We start from the raw sequence: 24,400 nt of genomic DNA on the forward strand, positions 1-24,400 counted from the left end.
TTTTTAATTTTTTAAACATTGCACTGAAATATCACTAATCTGTTTACTAAGTTTTTAGGCCTCACCCACCTCACCCAGTCCTGCCCCACATAGCTCACTAAATGGGGTCTGGGGTTCCGGTCCAGGCCTGCCCGAGTCTGGCCTGCGTTCCCACTACCTGCCACCGAGCCTCCCCCTGGCCAGCGGCGAGCAGGCGGCACGCCCTGGGAAGAGGGCCATTACCAGAAGGACAGGGTGTAGTCGTTGGGGAATGTCTCGCTCTCCCGCACCAGGAAGGTCCCGTCCTTGCCCCCCGTCTCTGAGCAGTATTCCTGCAACAGCTTCTCAGCACTTGTCCTCTTCTCCACCTTCTTGTGGAACCACTTCTCTCCAAAATGCAGCTCTGTGGGGGGCGTGTCCTGGGCCACAAAGAGAGGAGGGGTTTCTGAAAACCTGGACCAGGCCCCCAGCATCTCCAGACTGGCCCCCCTTTGCATCCTGACTCGGGGGACTGGAAACAGACAGAGGCCTCAGCTAGCCCGCACCCCGAGGCCTGCGAAGACAGTTTCCACTGCCCTCCCCTGCCTGCTAGGTTTAACCCTAGCATCTACGCTCCCATCTGTGGGAGCCGCCTGGAGTCGAGACAAGGGGAGAGCATTCCCCAATGCAGCCCTCAGTCTATTGCAAAGGAAGTCTGAGAGCAAAAATACCTGGGAGCTCAAGAAACAGTACCACAGGCGGCCAGGGGAGACGGCAGGAAAGCTGGGGACAAGGCCAGGGGGTGGGGCTGGACAAAATATCCAAATGACCTCATCCTCTGGAGGGAGCACATGCCATTCAGGCTCTTCAAAGAGCAGGAAAGACCCTTGAACCTCATTGGTGAATTCCCTGGGCCAGCCAGCCAATCAGAGAGGAGCCAGAGAGGCTTTGGTACCCAAAGAGGCAGCTTCGTAGGCTGAGGACGTCCAGGCCTGATGGCCGCGGGGATAGAGGAGCCGTCTGGGAGTTCTCCACCTACCTGGGGCAGTTCCTCTTCCACAGTCTGCTCAATGTCGTCGCTGAAGGACAGCTTGGCATCGGCAATGGCGCAGTAGTGCCGAGTCCATTTCTAGAAAGTAAAACCAGCATTAGCTCCTCCCCAAAGTCTCTACCCTGTCGATTCTGGGGCCCAGAGCCCTGCCTGGCATCATCATCCCAGCATTCCCTGGGGGCTAGCCTTTCCCACATTCATAGACATTCATGGTGGTTTCACAAAATCTGATCTCCTTTGAGACATTTCTTTGAAAGCATCTATTTATTTTGGATTTCTTTTGGCATCTTCAGAACCTTTTCTATTCAGTGTATGCAAGGGTAGATACGACTTAGTATCAAATTCCTATTTCATTTGAAGCCTTTGTGAATGGTGGCATTGATTTTTATGTCCTCCTGACTGTCTTTTCCTATTTCATTCACTTTTTAAGGATTTCTCTGCCAGCCTGTTTAGAGAACCTTTCTCCAACATTTAATTGTGACTTAATTCTTTATTTAAATTTTAGCCATTTTTACTGTTTATTTCTAGGATATTAAGAATAGTCGTGTAAAAATGGATTTGCATGTTAGATTAAAGGATATGAGAAGTGGTGTTAGCACTCAAAATGCCTTATTCTCATCAAAAAATAAGGTTACCAGCCTGACCGGCATGGCTCAGTGATTGAGGGTCGTCCTATGAACCAGAAGGTTCGATTCCCGGTCAGGGCACATGCCCGTGTTGTGGGCTCAATCCTCAGTGCGGGGCGTGCAGGAAGCAGCCAATCAATGATTCTCTCTCATCTTTGATGTTTCTATCTCTCCCTCCCTCTCTGAAATCAATAAAAATATATTTCTTTAAAAAAGGTTGCTAGTGGGAGCGCCTCAGATTGGAAGATACTGAGGAGTTAGGCCCACTAAATGCCCGAACTGGTCCTTGGACCAGAAAAAGGACGCTAGCAGACAAATTGGTGATGCTGAAGTAAGGCTCATGAGTTAGTAGTGCTGTGCCAATGGTAACTTCCCGGTTATAAAATTACACTCTAATTATCTAGGGTGTTAGTCTCTGGGGAATCCGGGTGAAGGCTATATTCATTGTGTGTGTGGGGGGGGGGGTGGTAAATATATAGTAAATTATATTGAATACAACGTTATTTCAAAATAAAATATAAAAGGAAAAGAAAAGTTTCATTACAATGATAAATTCATTGCGGTCACAATGGGAGTCAGACAGGGATATCCTCCGAGCCCTCCAGCAGGCCTTGGACACACTCAAGGCCTGAGAAGGGGTGCGAAAGGCTCACCAGGTCGATGGGGTCCCACATGTACAGCTCCCCCTGCTGCTTGTGCTCATCTTTCTTGTCCTCCATGTTGACATCCACGTCGCCTCGGGGGCCCAGCTTCTTGTGCTGAGGGGGAAAATACAGAGAGCCCGTCTCCCTGGAGGCCCAGGTGTAGGAGGTTGGAGCCAGCCAGCATCCGTCTGCAGTGCCACACCTCAGGGCCTTTGCACAGCCTGTCCTCTCCGCCTGGCTCCTCTCCCTGCATTCAGCTCTGTGCTCGGTGTCCCCTCCTCAGAGGAGCTTTCCTCGACTCCTTGATCTGAAAATAGCCCACACTCCCCTTCCCACCCCTTCACCCTCTAGCCCCTGGTAGTTATTGTTCATACCCTTAGTCCTACGTGTTTCTATGTACCTATCTGCTTGTCTTCTATCTTCTTTGCTGGAATATAAGTCCCATGAGGACCATTAAAACGGGCCATATTAGAAATGGATAAAAGGTCCCTGGGACTTGGCTTCGTTCCCTGTTGAATCTCCTGGGCTGGCTCCAGAGAGGAAGCGGGCGATGCACATTCGGTGCGTCGATGAGACTGACATTCCCCAGCGCACAGAGGGGAGGCAGGATCACAGCCAGGCAGGGGCGCAGGCTGTGCGGGGCGGCGGAAGGCACACCGAGGACCTCAATCTCAGAATAATGTTTATAATGCATGAGATTATAAGAGAAACTAATTATACTGAAATGTAGTTATTAGAATGTTAAATAAAAAAATATTTGCAATGGCCTAAAGATGTGCTATCTTTACTAATGGCTTGCATACAATCTAGAGGCAGGCGAATAACTACCATCATCTGCAAGTGGGGACCAGCACAGCGTTATTCTGAAAGGCCTGCAGGAACTGCACATGTGATATGAAAATAACCATGATTTCTGCGGGTGACAAAGCCCCACCTGGCTTGTTGCCAATGTTCATAATGGAGGAAGATGCTAAGTTTTACTTGCAGGTTAATCAAAACAAAGAGAAAATATTTTCCCCCCAAAGTTCACATGTCAACCGTTCTGAACTCTATCTGTGGATTCTCTGGAGGCCTGCGGAACCCCAGCTGAAAACCCCTTCCCCGGGGGACTGTGGGACAGGACTCTGCGTCCCTGGATTACCTTGCGGGCCAGAGCTCCAAGCTTCCAGAACACTCTCCCTCAGATGAGGAAGAAATAAGCTCATACGCTTTAAGCCTCTGTATACCTGGTCTCTTTATCCTAGTAATTCAAGGACCCAGATGCCACCCTGCCCCTGGCATCCCTGTCACTCTTGGGCACAGCAATCACTCATTTCTCCCCGCAGTACTTGGCAGGCCCCCCATTAGTGCACGCAGCCTTTTGGGGGCAACTGTGCACCTCCAGTCCATCTCCCACACTGGACTGGGAGCTCCTGTGGGCAAGAACAGCGCCTGGGTCCCTGAACACCCCTGGCACCTTGCACGTGACTCAGAGAGGGGCGTGGGGAAGGTTTGCCAAAAGAATGAATGACCGCGTTAATATTTACGTGCGGGTAGCGCCCGCAAAGGCACAGGCGCAGCCCTAAGCGCCTGCAGGCATTCCTTCACATTATGCTCACAGCACGCCAGCCATGTGGGTTCTATTAGTATCCCCGCCCCCTCCCAGACCAGCGAGGACACAGAGGCACCCAGAGGCTAAATGACCTTGTGAGCGTCACTGGGCAGTAAGGAGAGCCGAGTGAGCCAGGGCAGCGGGACCTGGAGCCTGGGCCCTGAGCCTCTGGCTCTCCCGAATGAGTGACAGCAGCCCGAGGCCGCCTACCTTGATGATGATCTTCTCCCGCAGCTGGCTGGGCGAGGGCAGCTGGTCAGCACTGGCCTCCGTGGGCCTCGTCAGCAGCAGGTCGCCAAACACCTCCTTGAACACTCTGGCCATGTAGCGCTGCTGCTCCACGCAACAGTGCTCCTCGATGGACAGGATCACGGGGAAGCTGCGGGCGGCAGGGGCCGGCCGGCTCAGCAAGGGGGCAGGCACCCCGCCTGTGCCTGCCTGGCAGAGCTGCTGGGGACCCCAACCTTGCCTGCCCAGCAGAGGGCAGGTGGGCTCAGGCAGGGGGAGCAGAAGTCCCTGAACAGCCACATGGTTTCCCAGCACCAGCCTCCTCCAGGTTCTGGAACCAGGGAGTGACTTGTGCTCTTGGCCTGCAGGGGGCACCATCACTCGGCTGAGGACTCGGTAGTGACTTGGCTCAGGATGGAGCCCAGGCTGGTGTGTTTGTCGCTCTGTGTGTGTCTGTGTGTGGGCAGAGGGAGGGGTCTCTGTCTGCTCAACCTGTGCTTCCTTTCCCTTAAAAGTGAACCACCTGGAAGTCAGACAAACCGACCTTGAGGCGACAAAGGCGTGGTCTTTGATGGCCTGCACAACGTCATCAAACTTGATCTTGGTGGTCCGGGTCCAGCCGTGGTAGATGATGGGCTTCCCGTCGGGCCCGTCCCAGCAGTCCACTGTGGGGAGAAGCGGGCAGCCTCACCCCCTGTCCATCACTCTCCACCTCACGAGCGCACTGATGGCGGACATGCGCCCGGCCAGCCACGAACTCAGCCCTGACCCCCACGCCAGCTCAGCTGCTAGAACATGGGGGCCAAACCTAATAATCACACTCAGCGGCACCAACATGAGGACGGTGTTACCTGTGCACATGTGTTACCTGTGCGGTGATGGAGAGAGTTTGGTTGTTTAATTAAAGGTCCTTTTGTAATGCAATACATTTGTCCAAAAGAAGCTATTTTAAATGTTTCTCTTTGAAAAGGGTATTTTCATTGTGTTTTGTTTTCTGATGTTACTTGTCTAAACCTTGGCTTGCTTTTTCTGCTAGTGGAAAGAATATGCAGCAATGTGAAAATTTATCCTTAAAGGTTCGCAGTAAAATATTCAAACAGAACTAGATTATGTAGAAGGTGAGCATCCTTATATCTTCATCCCTCAGAGGTAACAGGAGCTGACAGTTTCAAACTTAATTTTTTCACATTTGCTCTTTCCTGAGGGGGGAAAAGTATAAACTAGGCAACACACTGTAGAAATAACTGCCGTTAGAGTTTCATACTATGATGAATTTATTTAAAATAAAATTGGAGCCTAAATCGGTGGTTTGTGTCTTTTCCCAGCTTAATACCCCTATGAGCCGCTGGTGGTCAAGTCAGGCCAGGAGCAAGAGGTGAGGAGGAGGGAGGAAGTGCTGGGTCCTGGGTGTGTGCAGGTGCTTGGAGTCACCTGTACTGGGGTGTCTGTGAGCAACCATGACAAGAACGGTCAGGATGGCATCCATGGCTGAGCCAGCTGAGGGGCAGGTGGGCTCAGCAAGAGGGAGCAGAAGTCACTGAACAGCCACATGGTTCCCCAGCACCAGCCTCCTCCAGGCTCTGGACCCAGAGAGCGACTTGGGCTCTTGGCCTGTAGGGGGCGCCGGCGAGCTGAGGACTTGTTGGCAGTGACAACTGGCTTCAATTCTCAGTAGGTGTTATCTCCACCAGGAAAGGGCTACTCACACTCAATGCAGCGACAGCCCATGCGCAGACAGCGGATATACGCCTCCGGGGACGACTCACTCCGCAGCTGGTCACCTGTGAGGTACCTGAAGGAGAGGAGGCGGGCCTGCACCTCAGGGTGTCCTTGGGGAACTTCTCAGCCCAAGCTCCCAAAGGCCTGAGCTCTTCCTGTCTAGAAAGACCCGCGGTTAGGACCTGGGCCAGACACTTGCCATTGTGTGGCCTCGCCTTAGACTCAGGCAACGATCACAAGATGTGAGCAATAACCACCTTGGTGATCCAAGTGTGGGGTCAAGACCATGTGTTCTTTTGGGAACTGGGCCAAAGGGTGTCAGGAGTGAGATTAATGGTGGCTGATAAATTAACAACCCCCCCCCCCACTTGGCTACCTACTGGCCCTCAATCTAAAGGGGCAGAGATGGGCCATCGTTTTGATATCAAGGAGCCAGCCATGAAGAGATAGGTGGCCAACAACTATAGGTGGAATTTACTATGCCATGAACTATGTCCACCAGACGTAAAAATACATATTCTTATGCACTTTCCTCCTCACCATGTTCCCCCTTTGAAGAGTTTATGTTCCTTAAATGTCTTCTGGGTTTGGTAGAATTCACCATGCTAAGACACAACTCTTAGATCAATGGACATGGTGGGGAAGAGAGAACTATTACATCAATCTGCCCCGGAGCCAGACTGTACCTCCCAGAGTGCCTGGAGATAAGCTTAAGGGCTTTCTTACAAACTCCTGCCTGGAATGACACTTGAAAAACCACAAAGCCACAGCTCTTCGGGTGCCCAGGATCCAAGGCCTGCACCCTCCCACCTTATAAGGCAGACTAATAGTGAAACTTGAGTGCAACATCATCTCTCTCTTCCCGTCTATTTTCTTTTTTGCAATCAAGGCAATCTTCCAAAGATGTAAATTTGAGCATGTTGCTCTCTGGCTTAAAAGCCACCAGGGGTCCCCACAGCCCCCCACCCCCTGCTGCCACTTAAAGATTCCACTCAACCCGTAATAGACCCCTCTCAGTCCCTCCTGCCCCTGGACCTTTGCACACGCTACACCTCAGTCTAAAACCATCTTCCTCTTGTCACCACCTGTTCTCTCACTAACTTCTTTCCTTTGTTAAGACTCAAAAGAGGTCTTTTCCCCTCCAAGCACATGACAGCAGTGCTGCTCTGTCCTACCCTGATCACTGCTATATCCCCAGTACCCAGCAAGCACAGGGTAGACAGTAAATATCAGTGCAATGACTAATTCAGTTGCTTTGCTGTGGCTACTATGAGTTGTCCAAACCGTGCAAACCAGCTTTGCTGATTGGCTTCTTAGGGCCACTGAAAAAGGATGAGCCTTGCAATGCCAACTGGGAAAGAGGGGAGCATTCCCCCACCCCTTCCAGAAGCGTTTGTTTATTCCAGTCTGAGCAGCGTTTCCCTGCGCTCTACCTGCATGCTTTCCCAAAGCGGCGCACTGGAACGTCCGCCGTATCGCCCTTCATGGGCAACCCATCCCAGGCCGGTGGCAAAACTCACGTGTTATGTGACGAGGAGATCCAGTAATGAGACAAGGGGTTGTTCATGTCCTGCATGTCCACCACGTCATACTTCTCATCCCAAATGCTGTTCTCCCGTGAAAACAGGTACGTGAGGAACTAGGTACCACAAACACAAAGAGCGGATCATCACGATGGAAGATGAGGAGGGTGCTATCTGGTTCTTTCTGGTCTGACCCGCACGGGGAAGCGGTAGCTCTGACACATTAACTGCAGATAGTCTCCAGGCCGTCTGACCCACATTTCCACGCAGAGACTCACAGAGCCACAGGCTGTACTGACGCATGTGCCACCGACCTACACAATGCTTTCCTTATTAATGTGTACCCTAAAATATTTGTTACTAAGAGTATATGCTTCCTATATATAATAAGTTTTAAAGAGTAATAATACCATAAACATTTGTGAACCCACCAACTTGATAAACAAAACATTAACATTGCATCACAACATTTAAAAGGCAGGAAATGTCATATGCCAATGCTTGACCCTTTTAAAAAAGAAATCAGAAGATTGAGTGACACTGGGGTAACACTCTGCTTCCTGGGAACAACATTACAGATAACAGGAGCTCCCAGTTCTCCCTCAGTCTTACCCACGCTGCTGCCTCACTCAGGGCCTAGTGCAACCATTTCAACAGCTCACAGGAACCCCAAAACCTTTGAATTTGGTGTGTTTACAATGCGCTCCTGGGCATTAGACGCCCTCTAGTGGCCAAAACAAGAAACGCACCCAGGAAACGGGGTCAATAGACAAGGAGTAAAAGGAAAGACTGAGGAAAACCAGCCCCCGAGGAACAGCTCACCAGGAGCCCACTCACCTCATCAACAAACAAGAAGGGCTCCGCAGTTTCCCTCATCGTGTCGTCGATGAACTTTGTCATCCTCTCACGGACTTTGTTCACATCCTGAGCCCAAAGTTCCTTAGAACGACAAAGAAAACAAGCCATCACCAAAAGGAGCGATGTCAGACCATGGGGGCGACTCGCCTGGCTGACCCCAGCAAGGCGCACACTCTGTCTGCTCCTCTGCACCCATTACCTCAGGGATGGCGAACCTCTGACACGCGTGACACGCAAACTCATTTTTGTGGTTGATTTTTCTTTGTTAAATGGCATTTAAATATATAAAATAAATATCAAAAATATGTCTTTGTTTTACTATGGCTGCAAAGATAAAAAAATTTCTATATGTGACACGGCACCAGAGTTAAGTTAGGGTTTTTCAAAATGCTGACACGCCGAGCTCAAAAGGTTCGCCATCACTGCATTATGTGAGTGGTAATATCCTTGCACAGAGTTTCCGTGAGGATGAATACTATAAAGTAACTTTATTGTGTTCCTCTCCAAACCCTAACCCCCCAAGTATTCATCAGCACAGGGAGGAAACAGGACCCACACACTCAACTTTGACTAATGCTTTCCAGGCTCCGCGTATTCTAAAGCCTCTATCGATAAGAGTAATGAAAGCAAATGTGCTGTCAGACGTGTATGTGGTTGGGTGAGGAGGGTTGGGCCAGGATGTCTGAAAGAGAGAAGAGCCGAAGGACAGACACAAATGAGCTGGCGGAGAAATGGCCCCCCTGGCAATGTGGGTGCACGTCAACACTGAGCCTTGCTGTTGATTCTTGCAAATCTACCTGGATAAGGGACGCAAAGCAGCTGGGCCGCTGGGGAGCAGCCAGTTCGTTTGAATACAGAAGTGCTGAAATCTTTGAATATTAAAACACGAGACTCAAATTGGAGGATCCTTTATGCAAAGGCCGTGCCAGGCCTCGATGTGCCCCCAAGGCCAGAAGCTTCCTCCTTCCTTCTACAAAGCTTCCTCATCAACCCCAGGAGATACGTACTATTCTCCTCACCCTGTAAATGGGGAAACTGAGATGTCGAGTCACTAAAGAACTTGACCCCAACGCTGAGCTTGAGACCAACTCAGGCACATCAGTTCTGGGGTCTTCCTCTTCACCCCCTTTCGATAGCGTGGCCCACCCCTCCCACAGCTGGACTGGGGCAGAGTTAACCGGTCCCTTCACGGAAATTTAGATTAGTTCCAAGTTTTCATTTCTGCTGAAAACGTTGCTGTTGTTGCTTTAGGGTAAGTTCCTAGGAGGGCAATTACTTAATCAAAGTATATTAACCTTTTTTCAAAGTTTTCATGTTAATTGCATATTGCCAAAGCACTTTCTAGAAAACTTGTACTAGTTTACACACCAAGTGCTACAGTGACTACTCCACATGTGCGCATCCATCACACCAAACAGATGTCCTCAGTGACTGGCTCTGCTTCATGCCGTCACCCCACAGAGCACCGGCACACGGGACATTAAGGGTCAGCCAGCTGATGGCTCAGGGTCCCCATCTCTGTCATCATGCCTGGCGCTCCTATCACACTCACACAGATGCTCAGGGGCTGTCTTGCACGTGAAGAGCTGCAGCCTGTAACCCTGATCTCCGAGGACAGCGCAGCGAAGGGGCTGGGGGTGGCGGGAGGTGGGGGCTGGAGGGATGAGGATGGGGAGAGCTTGTCATTCTCCCCTGTAATAAAATTAAGCAGCGCTGGGTGGTGAATTCTGGGATGTAAGGCCACTTGTCCCCAGGAGGTTAGCCATGTAACTGCTGACAAGGAGAAAATTCTGAGCTGTAACAGCCAACTGGAGGGTGGAAGGAAGGGACAAAACAGGTTAATCCGTTAAATGCAGGGCAAAACCAGCAAAAGACTGTGTGCCATCCTGCGTGCATGCTGAAACGGTGAATACACGTCCAGGTGGCCATTCCCACCATTACCTAAAGAGGACAGCCAGGTGCCGCCGACCACCAGGCGCCGCCTCTCCTTTGCAAATGAACTTTCTGACTGCTTCCCACCACCAATCCAAGGAACATTCACTTCCTCTTTTCAGACTCTGCCCTTCCCCCACCCCCTTTATCTACAGCCAATGTGCCTTCTTTCTAAGCAACTTTCACCTTTCTTCCCCGCACTGTTTTCCCAGACGAGCCCCTCAGCTCCAGGACAGCGAGCACCGTCTTCCCCACCAGCCCTGCCGGCTGCACAGGCTGCGTGCCCCAGGCCCTGGCCCTTTTCTGGCCGGCACTGGGCTCAATAAACCCTTTCTTTCAGAAAAGCCTTTGATCATGAATATATGTGTTTAACACGTCACTAGCTCCCTACAAAAGTGAGTAATTGGCCTGGCAAGTGTGACTCAGTGGCTGGGAGCTGACCTATGAACCAGAAGGTCATGGTTCAATTCCCGGTCAGGGTTCATGCCCAGGTTGCGGGCTCAATCCCCAGCAGGGGGCATGCAGGAGGCAGCCGGTCAATGATTCTCTCTCATCACTGATGTTTCTTTTATTTCTCCCTCCTTCTCCCTCTCTGAAATCAATAAAAATATCGTTATGCCATAGCTGGTTTGGCTCACTGGTTAAAGCATTGGCCTGCAGACTGAAGGGTCATGGGTTTGATTCCAGTCAAGGGCACATACCTAGGTTTCAGGCAAGATCCCCAGCCCCAGCCCATCAGGATATGTGCAGGAGACAACTAATTGATGTACCTATCTCACATCGATGTTTCTCTCTGACTCTACCCCTCCTTCCACTCTCTAAAAAGTAATGGAAAGCATGGTGAGGACTAACAACAACAACAAATACACACACACACACACACACGCACACACACGTATCTATAGTAATAAAAGTGTAATATGCTAATTAGACCAGATGTCCTTCCAGACCACCTTCCGCCGGGCTGTGAGGGAAGCCGGTGCCGGCAGGCAGGGGAAGGAAGGCCTACTCTTGCACGAATTTTGTGCATCGGGCCTCTAATGTATGTGTGTGTGTGTGTGTGTGTGTGTGTGTGTGTGTGTGTGTGTGTGTAAGTGAGTAATTCAGTGCAAGGAAGAGCATGGTGGAAAAAGAAATAAACCATACACCTCTCTCTCTGCTTCACTGCAGTGGCAGCTCAGTACTGAGGGTGTAATTGTGCCAAAGGGAACTCACTTATCCCCCTTCCTTTTACTTTTCCTTGGTGGTAGCTCAGGCTGAGCAAATAAGCCCTCTTGATCACTCACACTCAACCCCCACATGGAAAAAGCATGACACCTCAATGTCCTCGGTCACCATTCATCACGTTACAGTAGCGACAGCCATTGCCTGGGCCCTACGTGTGGCTGCCCTGTACAAAAGTGTGTGTCTGTTCACTGTTTTCTCTACAATCAGAGAAATCTTTACACGGGCTGTGTATTGGATGACAGAGAAATTAGAGTTGCGTGTGCAAGGTGCAATAGCAGTGTTATGATTATGCTTTTTAAAAAAAGAAGTCCATTTCATGAGAGAGGCAAGCTGACGATTTACAAGTGAAATGACACACTGTCTTAATGATACACTGCAGTTTACTTTAGAATTTTCCGGGCCACGAAAAGAAGGGGAAGGAGAGGAAGACAGGGGTGTGAGGTGGAGGACAGATGTAATAAAATGGGCACATGTTCATAAATGACGAATCGGAGTGCTGGGCACATGGTGGCTCTATGCCAGCTTGGCTATTTTTGCACATGTTTAAAACATTTTGCAATACAAAGATTTTTTAAAATATAAATGAACTGAGTATCATTATGAACCTAAAACTACTCTAAAAATGTAGTGTATCAGAAAACAAAAAATTAAATAGAGAAAATGTAAATGAGACTCCAGTGACCTAAATAAAACACTGATATGTGATTATGCATGTGGATGCATATACACAGAGATCAACACCATCTTCTCTGACCCCCACAATCCTGAGAGGCGGGGCTCTCACCCCCATTAAAAAACTGGGGTACAGAAAGGCCAGATTGCTGCCCAAAGCCGCACAGCGAGTGCGAGGAGCTCAGCTCTCTCTTGGCCTGAGTCAGTGTCTCAGCTGCGCCCTATTAGCACTTGGGGCCAGGTCATTCCTTGCTGCGGGAGGGCTGACCTGTGCGCGTGAGGCTGTTGAGCAGCATCTCTGGTCTCTACCAACCACATGCCATTAGCACTCCCAGTTGTGGCCACCAAAGCTGTCTCCAGGCATCCCCCTGGGGGGCAGAGCCGCCCAGTGGAAAAGAACTGCCCCCCACAAAACTCGCACTGCCCCCCACAAAACTCACGGCCCCTGCCACCAGCCTGGAGCCTGGACGTTAACACTCCAGGAGACTTCTTCCTACGTGTCATCCGTTTGAGGACAACTGTGCTCACATATGCCCCAGGGGACCTCGCAGGCTCACCGCCTTAGTCACATCCTCCATCAGTCAGAGAAGGCTTCCTGGGGAAGGGAACCTAAGCTGAGCCAGGAGCCGGAGGGGAAGCCAGCCAGCGGAGGCGCACCTGCCTGGAGGCCTCAGCCTGCCTGTCCACGGAGAAAAATTCTCCCTCTTGCCCGTCCTCAATTTGCGCCTTGAAAGGGAGCTAATTGTGGGGCTGTCCTCGTTCCAGAGGCTAAGACAGCAAAGCAAAGAGGCACTGGGCAGGGAGACTAAACTGTTCCTGACCACAGGTGGCCAGATGAAGACCCAGGGCAGGTGGTGAGATGGTGAGAAACCATCCAGGAAGCTCCCCCCAGCCCCCCTTGCACCCTTCTGTTCTCTCACCTGCTGTTCATGTAAGAGAAACCGCTGGAAGTCATGCAGGTGAACCGCGGAGGCATCCGGCCGGTCAGTACTGCTGCCCTCGGGGAAAGAGAGGGTGTTTAGAGAGGGACACACGTCAGCAGTCAAGAGGCCATTCCTGCCAGCAGGCGGCCTGCCACCCAGACACCCTGGCAAGACCCTCCTCTGTGCCAGGGGCAGGCTTGTCATGGGAAGACAAAGGTGACTTAGATGACATTCCTGACGTCTAACAACTGGAGGGCCCTGGAACCTGCATTTAGCTGCTCCTAGGTGGTTCCAGTGCCAAGGAAGCAGGGCGGGGGGAGGGAAGGAGAGCACGGATATGTGTGTGCCCAGCAAATGCGTGGGTAGACTGGGTGTGAACAGACTTTAAGGGGAGCTGGGGCCACATCAAAGCGTCTCCTTAGAAGCCCCAATGCAGAGTGTGCTGAGCCAGGGGCTCCGAAGCAGGACTAGGGGCCGGGTGACGCCCCCTGGACTCTGGGCGGGTGGCGAGCATCAGCGGGAACATGCAGGACCTGGCCATGGAGCAAGCAGAGGCCCGCTGTTGGAGAATTTTCCATTTGGGATGAGGGAGCCCTTCACCCTGAATAAAGAGGACGCCACCTCGGCCAGCAGCTTGATGACCGATGGCCTTGGGGAGGGGCTGCTCATGGCTATCATAACGCTGGCCCCCCTGACTGGCACAGGCAACCTGGTTCCTATGGAAGGGCATCCTGCAGAACAGCTGCCCGGCGAGATTCGTACTCGTCCCTGAGCACTTGCCAGTGGAGTGGGGGTGGGGGGGCCTTTTCAAAATATAGGAGAAGAACATGCCTTAGGCTTCTCCCTGTACTGAACACTCGGGGTCCACAAGTCTATGGTCTTTCATTACAAGTGCACTTCTACTCATCTATGCGAACAAGCCTCCTACGATTGCTTCATAGCTTTTCCTTAATTCATTAGTCTTTTCATTAAAATGTGACATAAACATCAGGTTTGGTTTTTATACACTCTGAAGTCTTGGGGTTTCTGGTTTAGAAAGTGACAGAGGGAATCAGTGCCAGAGTGTCCACACCAATGAGGGTGGTCCCTAAAAAGCAGATCCAAAGCGTGTTCTAGGCCAGTGATGGCGAACCTTTTGAGCTCGGCGTGTCAGCATTTTGAAAAACCCTACCTTAACTCTGGTGCCGTGTCACATATAGAAATTTTTTGATCTTTGCAACCATAGTAAAACAAAGACTTATATTTTTGATATTTATTTTATATATTTAAATGCCATTTAACAAAGAAAAATCAACCAAAAAAATGAGTTCGCGTGTCACCTCTGACACGCATGTCATAGGTTCGCCATCACTGCTCTAGGGGCTGTTAACTCCATGGGATACCTTTCTCCCCGGGCAGACAGGCTTGGGGAACACAGAACACTTTCTAAATCCCCGACTTAGGACACCGGTACCGCAGTGAAGGTCCTGACAAGTCCCGCAGCACTTACTTTTTCACAACATCATTATTACTACACACAGGTCCTTGCCGCACACCACGTGACGCAGTTTACGTGCTTCCACTCTCTCATTCAGTGAAACCTGCTTACCCAGGAATTTCCCAAACCCACTTGGCACTAACAATGTTTTAATTTGTATAAAAAAACACACACACAAAACCTCTCCACCTGTCATGTTCAATGAAGCACACCCCAAGAAAGGAGGTCCTAAAGCACGCAGGCTTCTCACAGAGCCTTCGGGCCACCCCACCCACCCACCACTCCACAAACTCTGTTGCTACTGTTCCTGTGTATCCATGCCACAGGGTCGGCATGCCCAATCCCCGGATAGGCGGACCCCCGCCCCCAGTGCCCACCCACAGAGGCGACCCTCCCAGAGCCGCTAGCTGGACTGGGAGGACCCCCAAGGGCACCAATCACCGGCTCAGCCACCCTGAACAACCATAACCCAGAAGAGGTGCCTCACCCCAGGATGAACACGGAGGAATCTTTTTTGAATTCGTCAAGAATCTGAAATGGAAAACACACACAAAACAAGGACAGTCGACAAGTGAAGCCACTAAATGCAAATGGTCAGATTTGGGGGGTTAAAAAATTAACTCCATCATTTGTGTGACTTGTTAATGCAAATGAATAGACTTTTTTTTTCTGTGAAGTTATCATTGTAATCTGAGCGACTTGTAAATAGTCAAATACAACCAGAACGTATGAAGCAAAAGGCAGAAGTCCTGACCTCTGTCATCATCTTATTCCTGAGAATCAATCACTCTTAATGATTTTGTAGGCTTCCTTCTAGAATTTATGTTATGGATATTGGTCTAATTATATCTAATCATAATATATTACATCGAGTCTCCCAACTTTCTGCTGCTATTTCAAGCTTTAAATATGATTCTACCTACAACTTCAAATAGTCCAGCCTCATTACTTTGAAAACCCACATTGCATTCCATAACATGTGTATCAATTTTCTGCTACTATATCCAGTCTTATAAAGAAGGTCCTCGTACATATCTTTGCCCACGTGCACCAGTGTTTCTGCTGGGTAGAAAAACACTTGGGCATGGGGTGTGCACATGAACCTCAGTAGATTCCATCAACTGGCTCTCCAAACAGCTGTCCCAACCGACACCCCCACCAGTGAACACACCAACTTTCCTATACCCTCACTGCTACATTTCAAGTCCTTAAAATTTCAGAGTATTCTATTACAATATTTAAGGAAAGATTTATACAAAAATCCTATGAGAAGAAGGAAGTGGGTAAGGGCATGGATGAAATAAAATGGCCATGAATTGATTGATCATTGCTGAAGCTGGCTGATGGCTATATGGGGGTTTGTGATACTAGTATCCCTGCTTGTATGTGTTGGACATTTCCCTTATTCAAAGTTTAAAAACTTAAAATCAGGAGAACTCAAACCCTAGTTCAGCTTACTAGCTGTATGACCTCCAGCAAGTAACCTCTCTGATCCTCAGTTTGTTCATCTGTAAAATGGGATAACAGTATCTCTCTCACAGGGTTGTGAGAAGCATTAAATGCATGTAAAACACTTAGCACAGCAGCCAGCATAGAGTTCACACTTAGAAAATGTTAGCTATGATCTGTGGTCATAATCCTGTTATTATAGCCAGGTTAGAGGTATAGCCCCTCATCAGGGGGACACACATGGAATTACAAGTCTTATCTTCCTGCTGCTGTCAAACTTTTGGAAGCTCTGAAGCTTGAAAGCAGCAGCATAAGCAGGTGGGTAGATACACAGAAGAACTGACAACCTCAAGTTGGAAACCTACAGCTACTGATGAGCAAGAACCCACTCCCTGGATTTGGGTCTGGGGGGGGGGGTGGGCGGGTATCAATCACCATAAACAACCCTGTCTCCCCAAGGAGCCCAAGAAATCCAGGGGAGCCCCTAAGAGCACCACTAATCCTTTTCTCTGTCCTGCTCCCAGGGAGAGCTCAGGAAGTAAGTTATATGCTAACAGGGGAGGGGCAGTTACCTACCACAAATGCTCTGCTGTTTCCCAAGTCAGCCAGCAACTATCTAGAGAGCTTGGGGCTTTGTTATTCAAATTCCAAGTCACTGAATTAATATATGCACTGGCCAAACTGGACAGTAATACCATCCAGTGGTGGAGACCAGAGTTTGCCAACCCAGAAAGTCTTCAGGGCCAGGTAGGCAACAGAGATTAGCAGAAAGCTGGCTGCGGGTGAGGGCGGGGGCAACCAAGGAATGCATGCCTCCTTTCTACTCAGAGGTCAGCAGTGGAACGCAGGACCCGTAGATAGCAAGATCTCAATGTTTTTCGAGAGAAGCTAAAAATCTGGAGCTTAATATGAAATCCCCCAAGATTTAAATGTAGGCAATTCATTTCAAAAACATTTAGAACCATTAGGCCAAGTACAGCTGAATGCATGCATGCTGAATGTGGCGCTGTGGCCGCCAAAGGCAACCTCTGTACAGGCGTCTTTCCCCCAAAACTGGGCAATCTAGGGAACCCCCAGGGGATCTGAGGACTCCAATTTCTCCCTCTCAAACACACACATTAATTAGCCTTAGAAAGACCCATACCAGAAGGTGCAGGTTGAAATACCTCTCGTGTGGAATTTTATCACCATGGAGACTATCCATGGGTTAACCTGTGCTGGCAGCCGAAGTAGCTGTTTTGAAAACCTTATTCTCAAGCTTTGCCTGCCATCTGTCCCCTGAGACAGCATCCTGAAATTTCAAGGCAACTGATTACAAACACTGTTCTTTGCAATCACTTATCTTGAATGAATCCAGCTTTGTTCTCAGTCCTGGTCAATTGCCTGAGACAGCAGTTGTCATTATTCTGGATTTCGAAGGTACACTGCCATCGAAACACCTTCATCGCTCTCAAGCACTGACTATAAATAAAGCTTACGGATTTTAACCTAAGAAGTGTTTGGATCAGCTTTTGTGCAATAGATTTCTTTTTTATTAAGGTTCCATATTAAAAGGGGGAGGGGAGTACATAGTTTTAAAATTTTTATAACCGGTAACCTGACTTAACACCTTCATTTTATGGAGGATGCTTGAGTGAGGAGGAAAAGGATGGCTTCCCCCAAACCACTTGGTCAGTTAGAGGTCAAGTTGGGGCTGGAATCTGGGTCTTTCAACTCCCAATACCTATAATCTTCCCACTCTTTTTGGCAAAACAAGAACTAATCCTTATATATGTGTGTGTGGGGGGGGGGGGGGAGTAAACACAGTGCACCGGAAGTTTTTACTCTATAAAATATTGTATTTCTGCCCAATCTAGACACACAGGAAATGCTTCTCCCATTTCCCTTCCTTGGAGACATCCAAAATCTCATGGTCATTGGTCACCTATCAAGGGGCCTCACCCTGTGGCCGACCTGCCAGCCTGCATGTAAAAGGTGATTAAAACTGTCTTCTAGCCCTAGCTGGCTTTGCTCAGTGGATAGAGAACTGGCCTGTGGACTGAAGGGTCCCGGGTTCGATGCCGGTCAAGGGCACATGCCCAGGTTGCAGGCTCGATCCCCAGTGGAGGGCGTACGGGAGGCAGCCAATCAATGATTCTTTCTCATCATTGATGTTTCTATCTCTCTCTCCCTCTCCCTTCCTTTCTGAAATAAAAATATAATTTTTTTAAAAAAACTGTCTTCTAGCGACTTTCACACTCCTCACTTAAACATGACTGCACATTCAACACCCAACCCCTCATTTCGTCCTCCTCAGAGCCCTGTGGTGCAGGCTCACCACCCCCATCACACAGATGAGAAGACTGAGGCTGGGAGTGGTCAGTGGCTGGCCCAAGATCACACAGCTGATTGGAGAGACCAGATAATCCACTGGCTCCAACTCCCACCTACTCTCTGCTTCCTCTCAGCTCTGCTTTGAACCCACCTTTGCCACCTGCAAAGCCCGCTGCCAACAGTAACAGCAGCAGCTCCAGTTTGTGGCATGCATGCCACCCACCAAGCACTGTGTTCTGTGCACTGCACGCTTTTTAAGCCTTATACTTTTGGTGACTTTTTTTTTATTGCAAAAGTAACACACCAACTTGGAACAAGTCAAAGAAAACTGAGGTGTACAAAGAAAAAGGCAATTCTCTCTCCTAGCCATCTTTCCAAACTCCTCCAGAACACACACAATAACCAACATTAAATGTGAGGTGTGTATTCTTCCATACTTTCTCTTGTTCATAAAAACACACAGAGATGCTATATAGGAGGGTCACTGTATTCTGTTTTGTTTTTACAAAAAATCGGACCCAACTCCTCACATGAACTTCTGCTTGTTTCCTCACAAAATTTCATGAACATCCAGAAACACAACAGACTCGGCAGTCTTCACCAGCTGCGCAGCACGGCCGGACCACGGTTTACCAGCTGGGCCTCTACCGAGAGGCACCCAGATGGTGCCGGGTATTTTGCCCGAGTAAGTAACGCTACGATAAACAACCTGGTGACACATTCTTAGGTCCCAGTGCTTTCGTTTCTCTAAGACAGAGTCCCCAACATGCCACTGTCAGGCCAAAATATATTTTAAGTTTAAATTAGCATACTATCTTAACCTTTTGGGTCTTCGCTTTTGTTCGCTGAACCTAGTTCACAGGACCTTTTAATTTAATTTTAAAATAGCATATTATCATAAAAATATATTCTCATAAAAATGAATAAAAGTACAAAAAGAAGACACACACGCAGAGTTCCTCAACCCCTAGATGGTTACTATTAATAATTTGATAAATTTCCTCCCCAATGAGATAATACAGTTAGAATTGGTGAATTTTTTACTTTAATAGATTCATATTACATTCCAGTCGGAGGTACAGCCACTCATATTCCCACCAAGAAGGTATGCGAACCAATTCCCCACACTTTCCCCAAAGAACTACCACCTTTAAAAACATCCGCCAGTCTAACCGGTGAAAATGGTATGTCACTGTCATCCCCACTTTCCATTTCTGCGACTAGAAAGGAGACGTCTCTGGTTTTCCTAGGAACGTACTGGACTTTGAAACACAGGGGAAACAAAAACATCATTCGATCATGTGCTCAAGCATCACCTTACCGATTTTTGCTGTTCAAACATAAGTTTTTTATAGAGGAGATGGAACTGTTCAAAGCTGAATTCATCTTTGTTTGCGCCTATTTCCTGTAAATAAAAAAAAAAAAAAAAAAAAATGACCGCCCAAGTGTTGGTGTCGACCACAAGAATGCCTCCTCCCTGATTACAGCAATAGAACTCCTTTCTACAACACTGGCTAAAATCAACCCGCATTCCTCTGAACCCAAACTGTCCACAAGCTTCCTACTTAGCTGTCTGAAGAACACAGCCACCAGGAACCCACCAGGTAAAGTCCTTCCGTTGATCCCAAAAAGGGAAGAGTCTCTACCAGAATTCCACGAGCCACAATGAGAGCTTCTCCTTTTGGGGGCATCAAAGACATGTTTAAATCTAGACATATTTATAGGGTAGTTTTGTACAGGTCATTTTTTCAAAGCATAAGAAAACTAACCAAGCTTTTAGATTACATGGAACTCAACTCCAGTCAAGGCTTAATGGCTTTGGGAAATTTACATAATGGCTTTGGGAAATTTACGTAACCCTTTCAGACCCTCAGTTTCTTCATCTGTAAAATGGGAGAACCAACATCACCCTCCTCAGACTTCCCTGAGACTGAACTAGATAACATCAAGTGAAGGCTTGATAGAGAACAAAATTCTAATTAAGTAGTAATCAATGGTAAATGCGTCTCCCATCTCTTTTCTCTCCTTTCAATCCCCACTCTTCTCCATTTTCATCTTTTTGAATTAGTTAGATTGTTTGGGGGAAAATCAAAAGGTGGCTTGATAAACCATAAAGTGGGTTAACTCTTCCAGGAGCTCACTGGTACAAAAACGAATGTGCTTCTTGGGCTGAGGAATCCATGACGGGGGCTGCTGTGGACATGGCCATGTGAGTCCTCCAACTGAGGATACTGGGGCGGAGTGTGGTTGGGCTCCTTGACAAGAGTTGGTATCTCTCTGGGGCCAGAAAGTGTGCCGCCACATCATCTCCATCATTACATCATTCGGAAAAACCCCACCTCACCTCCTCTACCCCATCACTCCTGGAGTGGCTTTACCTGCCCCAAATCTACCAACAGCTTAGCTACAGAAGAACATAAAGAAATTAAGTGATGAGTGGAAGGAGGAATGGGTGGATGGCAGGGTGGGTGGGAGGAAAGGTTTGGAGGGGAAAGGTGGGTGGGAAGACTGATAGGTGGGAAGTGAAGGGAAGGACAGAGAAGAACCAACTCTGACGACTACACTATCAAGACTTGTATACAAAATTCTACATCCCTGGCAACCTACATGAGAAGTCTTTCAAAATATTTCCCAAAACAAACACATTTGTCCGTATTACTAGAAGTGAAATGGGCTGCAGGGTGGGGCAGGAAAGGAAAAGTTGGGCTGGTGAGTGTGTTTCAAATCAAGCATCTGCGTAAGCAGTCTTCATAGATGACGTCCTCTGCTAGAATTGAGAACATGGTCACCAAGATCTTCCCATGATTCCTTTGTCTGGACTAAGACAGGATCTGGGGTGAAGGACGTTCTTGGGCACCAGTCCACAGAGTTCACAGGCCCGTAGTGGCTTCACATGAGAGGCACAAGTAGCCGTGAGTCACAAAATTATCAGGCTGAGCCATGAAACTTACCGCAAACTTATCCTTGAGGAATTTGGCACTGCTCACTTTGAAGTTGACCAGGGGCAAGATGGCCTTCAACTCTCGGAGGCTGATGCTGCAAAAGAGAGAAACCCAACTCCGTCAACCTTGAGGGGTTTCAACAGTGGAGGGTTTGGCTATTCCCATCAGCTACCGCCTCAGGTAGTCCTCCAGGAGAAGACCCTGCCGAGAGCTGTTAACTGAGCACAAGAGACCTGGATTCAAGGTTAGGGTGACACCTCGGTGCACAAGGCTTATCTCTACCCTTCATTGGAGGCCAGGGACATGGCCATGTAGGAGATACACAGTGTGAGCAGAACATGGTGTTAGATGTCCAGATAACCTCTGCAGATACGAAATGTCACAAAGGTTCAAACTAAAGAGAGGTCACTATCAAACTATACTACAAAGCCATTATAACCAAAACAGCCTGGTACTGGCACAAGAACAGGCATATAGACCAATGGATCAGAACAGAGAGCCCAGAAATTGACCCACACCATTACGGTAAATTAATATTTGACAAAGGAGGCAAGAACATACAATGGAGTAAAGACAGTCTCTTCAACAAATTGTGCTGGGAAAACTGGACAGACACGTGCAAAAAGATGAAACTAGACCACCAACTTACACCATAGACAAGAATAAACTCAAGATAGATAAAAGTCTTAAATGTAAGGCATGAATCCATAAAAATCTTAGAGAAGAACATTGGCAGTAAAATCTCAGACATCTCACATAGCAATATGTTTATGGATACATCTTCTAGGGCAAAGGAAACTAAGGAGAAAATAAATAAACGGGACTACATCAAAATAAAAGGCTTCTGCACAGCAAAAGAAACCACCATAACCACCATCAAAATGAAAAGGGAACCCACTGTATGGAAGAACATACTTGCCAATGACATGCCTGATAAGGGGTTAATAGCCAAAAATATAAAGTACTCATACAACTAAACAAAAGAAAGACAAACGATCCAATTTAAAAATGGGCAGCTCTAGGAACTTGATGCTCTGAGCAGAGTCCCTGGACCAGAAGCATCAACAACAACTGGGAATTTGTCAGAAAGGCAAATTCTTGGGTTCCAGCCAGAATGTCCAGTGAAGTAGAATGTCTGCAGGGGCGGCTGTGCACACCTGTGGCTAAAGACCCCCAGGCGGTCCCAAGGAGCCAAAGCCACAAATGTTAACCCCATGAAAGCTCTCAGCCTCCCCTCTGCCACTTCCAGGCTGAAGCACGAGTAGTGCACAGGGCATATACAGATCCAATCTATGTGCAAGGGGACAAGGGCAAAGGGGGTAAAAAATGTACCCAGGAGGCAATCTGCTACCAGCCCTTCAGGCTGCTGCCCCCTCAGTGGGACTCCAGCCCCTATGAACCTCAAACTGAGGAATGCAATTCTAGAGACCCTCATAGAAGGTGCAGGGGTTTCCTCAAGGGGTGTTTTGACCAGAGAGATTTTTACCTTATGCAATGACCTTAGAACCTAATTCCCAGATAAGAGACAACTGAACTCTAAAGGCTCATAAAGGGGAGGTCTCTGGAAATCTGGCCAAGATTATACTGTTAAAACCTTTCACCCATTTTCCCCAGGCCTGGAAATGTCATAATGAAAATGTCCAATACTAGAACATTCCATGTGCCGGATGTTATGTCTAGGAGTGAAAAAGGAGGAGTTTTGTTCATCCAACAAACACTATAAGAGTGGAACCAGCCAGATCCCTGACCTCAAGGAGCCCCAGCCAACATGAGCAGCAACAACAAGGGGAAGACTTAACTAAAGCAGAACACTACCACCAACAGGGGACAGAGGGGTCATGGCATGAAGGCTGAGAATCCTACAGTGACCCCAAAAGTGCTTCTCCTGAGGGCCACATCATAAGTTCACTTGGAAGATCATCCTCTGACAGTAGGAACATGAAAAGCTAGACACAAACTAAATGACAAACACAGGGCAACTTTTTGAGCCAAATATCAAATTCCTATTGGTTGAATTATAGCATAGACACTGACATAGTGTTTCTGAAGAGTTGCAATGAAATGTAAAAGTTCTTACAGTTTGACATGAGGTGAAAAGAGTTTAATTCGCTTCTTCTTTAGTGAAGGCCAGACTTGATGAGTTATTCCCAAAGAATGGAAGGGGGACAACTTTACAAAGGAGAAATCTGGAAGATACCGCCTTGGCCAGGTGATCAAAGTTGACATCACCATTGATAAGCCATGTTGAGAGCATATTCCTCTTGATATGATGTGTTGAAAGATCTTTACTTCCGTGATAGTCTTCCCACATACCCATCACCTCAGGCTATATAACTCCAGTCTAATGATGAAAAACATATCAGACTAATTGATGGACATTCTACAAAATACCTGAGACATGCTCCTCAAAACTATCAAGGTTGTGAAAGACAAGAAAAGATTGAGCAAGTGCAAGCCAGAGGAGGCCAAAGGGACAGAACAACTAAGTACAATGTGTGGTCCTGGGTTGGATCCCAGACCAGGAAAAGGATGTTGGTGGGACAGAAAAATGAACTCCAAAGAAGTCTAGAGTTCAATTAATAGTCACATATCAAAGATAGTTTCTCAGTTTTGACAATATACCATCATAATGTATGATGTGAACATCAGGGAAAACTGGGCAGAGAGGAATATGAAAACTCTCTAAATATAAAATTATCCCAAAATTCAAAAGTTAATTAAAGAACAGGATATAAGATTAGGCATAGTTATATTTTAATAAGGAAACGTGAACAAGGAAGCAAATAAATGAAGTTGAGGGTGGAAGACATATACAAAAAAAATGTAGTTGAAGTTAACAGTGTTTACCATTTAATATCAAATTTATACAAGTTTTTTCTAGTTTCCAGAATTTCCAAAAATTTTTTCTATAATGAGCAGGAGTGACTTTCATCATTAAAAAAAATCCATATGCAGCTTGAGACCACATCAATATACCACCAACCACCTCCACAAGAAACACATTCAATGGGTGGACTCTGTAGCACCAGAGTCCTGCTGAATGAAGTAAGTCATGTTCTGTGGGGTGGCCCCCACACAGGTGACCCTCCATGGTGGTCAGTGGTCGCAGCCAGTCCTTGCAGCCAATCAGCCTGGGGGTAAATCCCTCCCACTGATGTGCCAACAACAATCAAGAGTCAACTACAACAGGAGGGGGTGCACAGCCCACACAAGGGTGGGGCACATCTAGAGTGCCTAGCTTGGGTGATTGGAGAGGCTGTGTCACTG

General features: G+C 48.0%; 1 protein-coding gene across 2 annotated transcripts in view; it reads right to left on the reverse strand.

The window, feature by feature from the left end:
- Positions 1-24,400, reverse strand: part of PLCG2 (phospholipase C gamma 2) — a 138,447-nt gene that overhangs the window by 52,042 nt on the left and 62,005 nt on the right. The window contains exons 6-17 of one of the 2 annotated variants that reach the window (XM_059667292.1): positions 21,143-21,227; positions 19,513-19,596; positions 14,917-14,960; positions 12,950-13,022; positions 8,178-8,279; positions 7,338-7,456; positions 5,805-5,890; positions 4,643-4,763; positions 4,081-4,249; positions 2,289-2,393; positions 998-1,087; positions 223-398 (exon numbers count right to left, since the gene is read on the reverse strand). In XM_059667292.1, the coding sequence (XP_059523275.1) occupies positions 223-398; positions 998-1,087; positions 2,289-2,393; positions 4,081-4,249; positions 4,643-4,763; positions 5,805-5,890; positions 7,338-7,456; positions 8,178-8,279; positions 12,950-13,022; positions 14,917-14,960; positions 19,513-19,596; positions 21,143-21,227 (1,254 nt within the window). The remainder of the gene's footprint in view (positions 1-222; positions 399-997; positions 1,088-2,288; positions 2,394-4,080; positions 4,250-4,642; positions 4,764-5,804; positions 5,891-7,337; positions 7,457-8,177; positions 8,280-12,949; positions 13,023-14,916; positions 14,961-19,512; positions 19,597-21,142; positions 21,228-24,400) is intronic. The other variant, XM_059667291.1, reaches the window with a different exon arrangement.

This window comes from Myotis daubentonii, chromosome 15, assembly GCF_963259705.1.
Source record: "Myotis daubentonii chromosome 15, mMyoDau2.1, whole genome shotgun sequence".
NCBI classification, from domain to species: Eukaryota; Metazoa; Chordata; class Mammalia; order Chiroptera; family Vespertilionidae; genus Myotis; species Myotis daubentonii.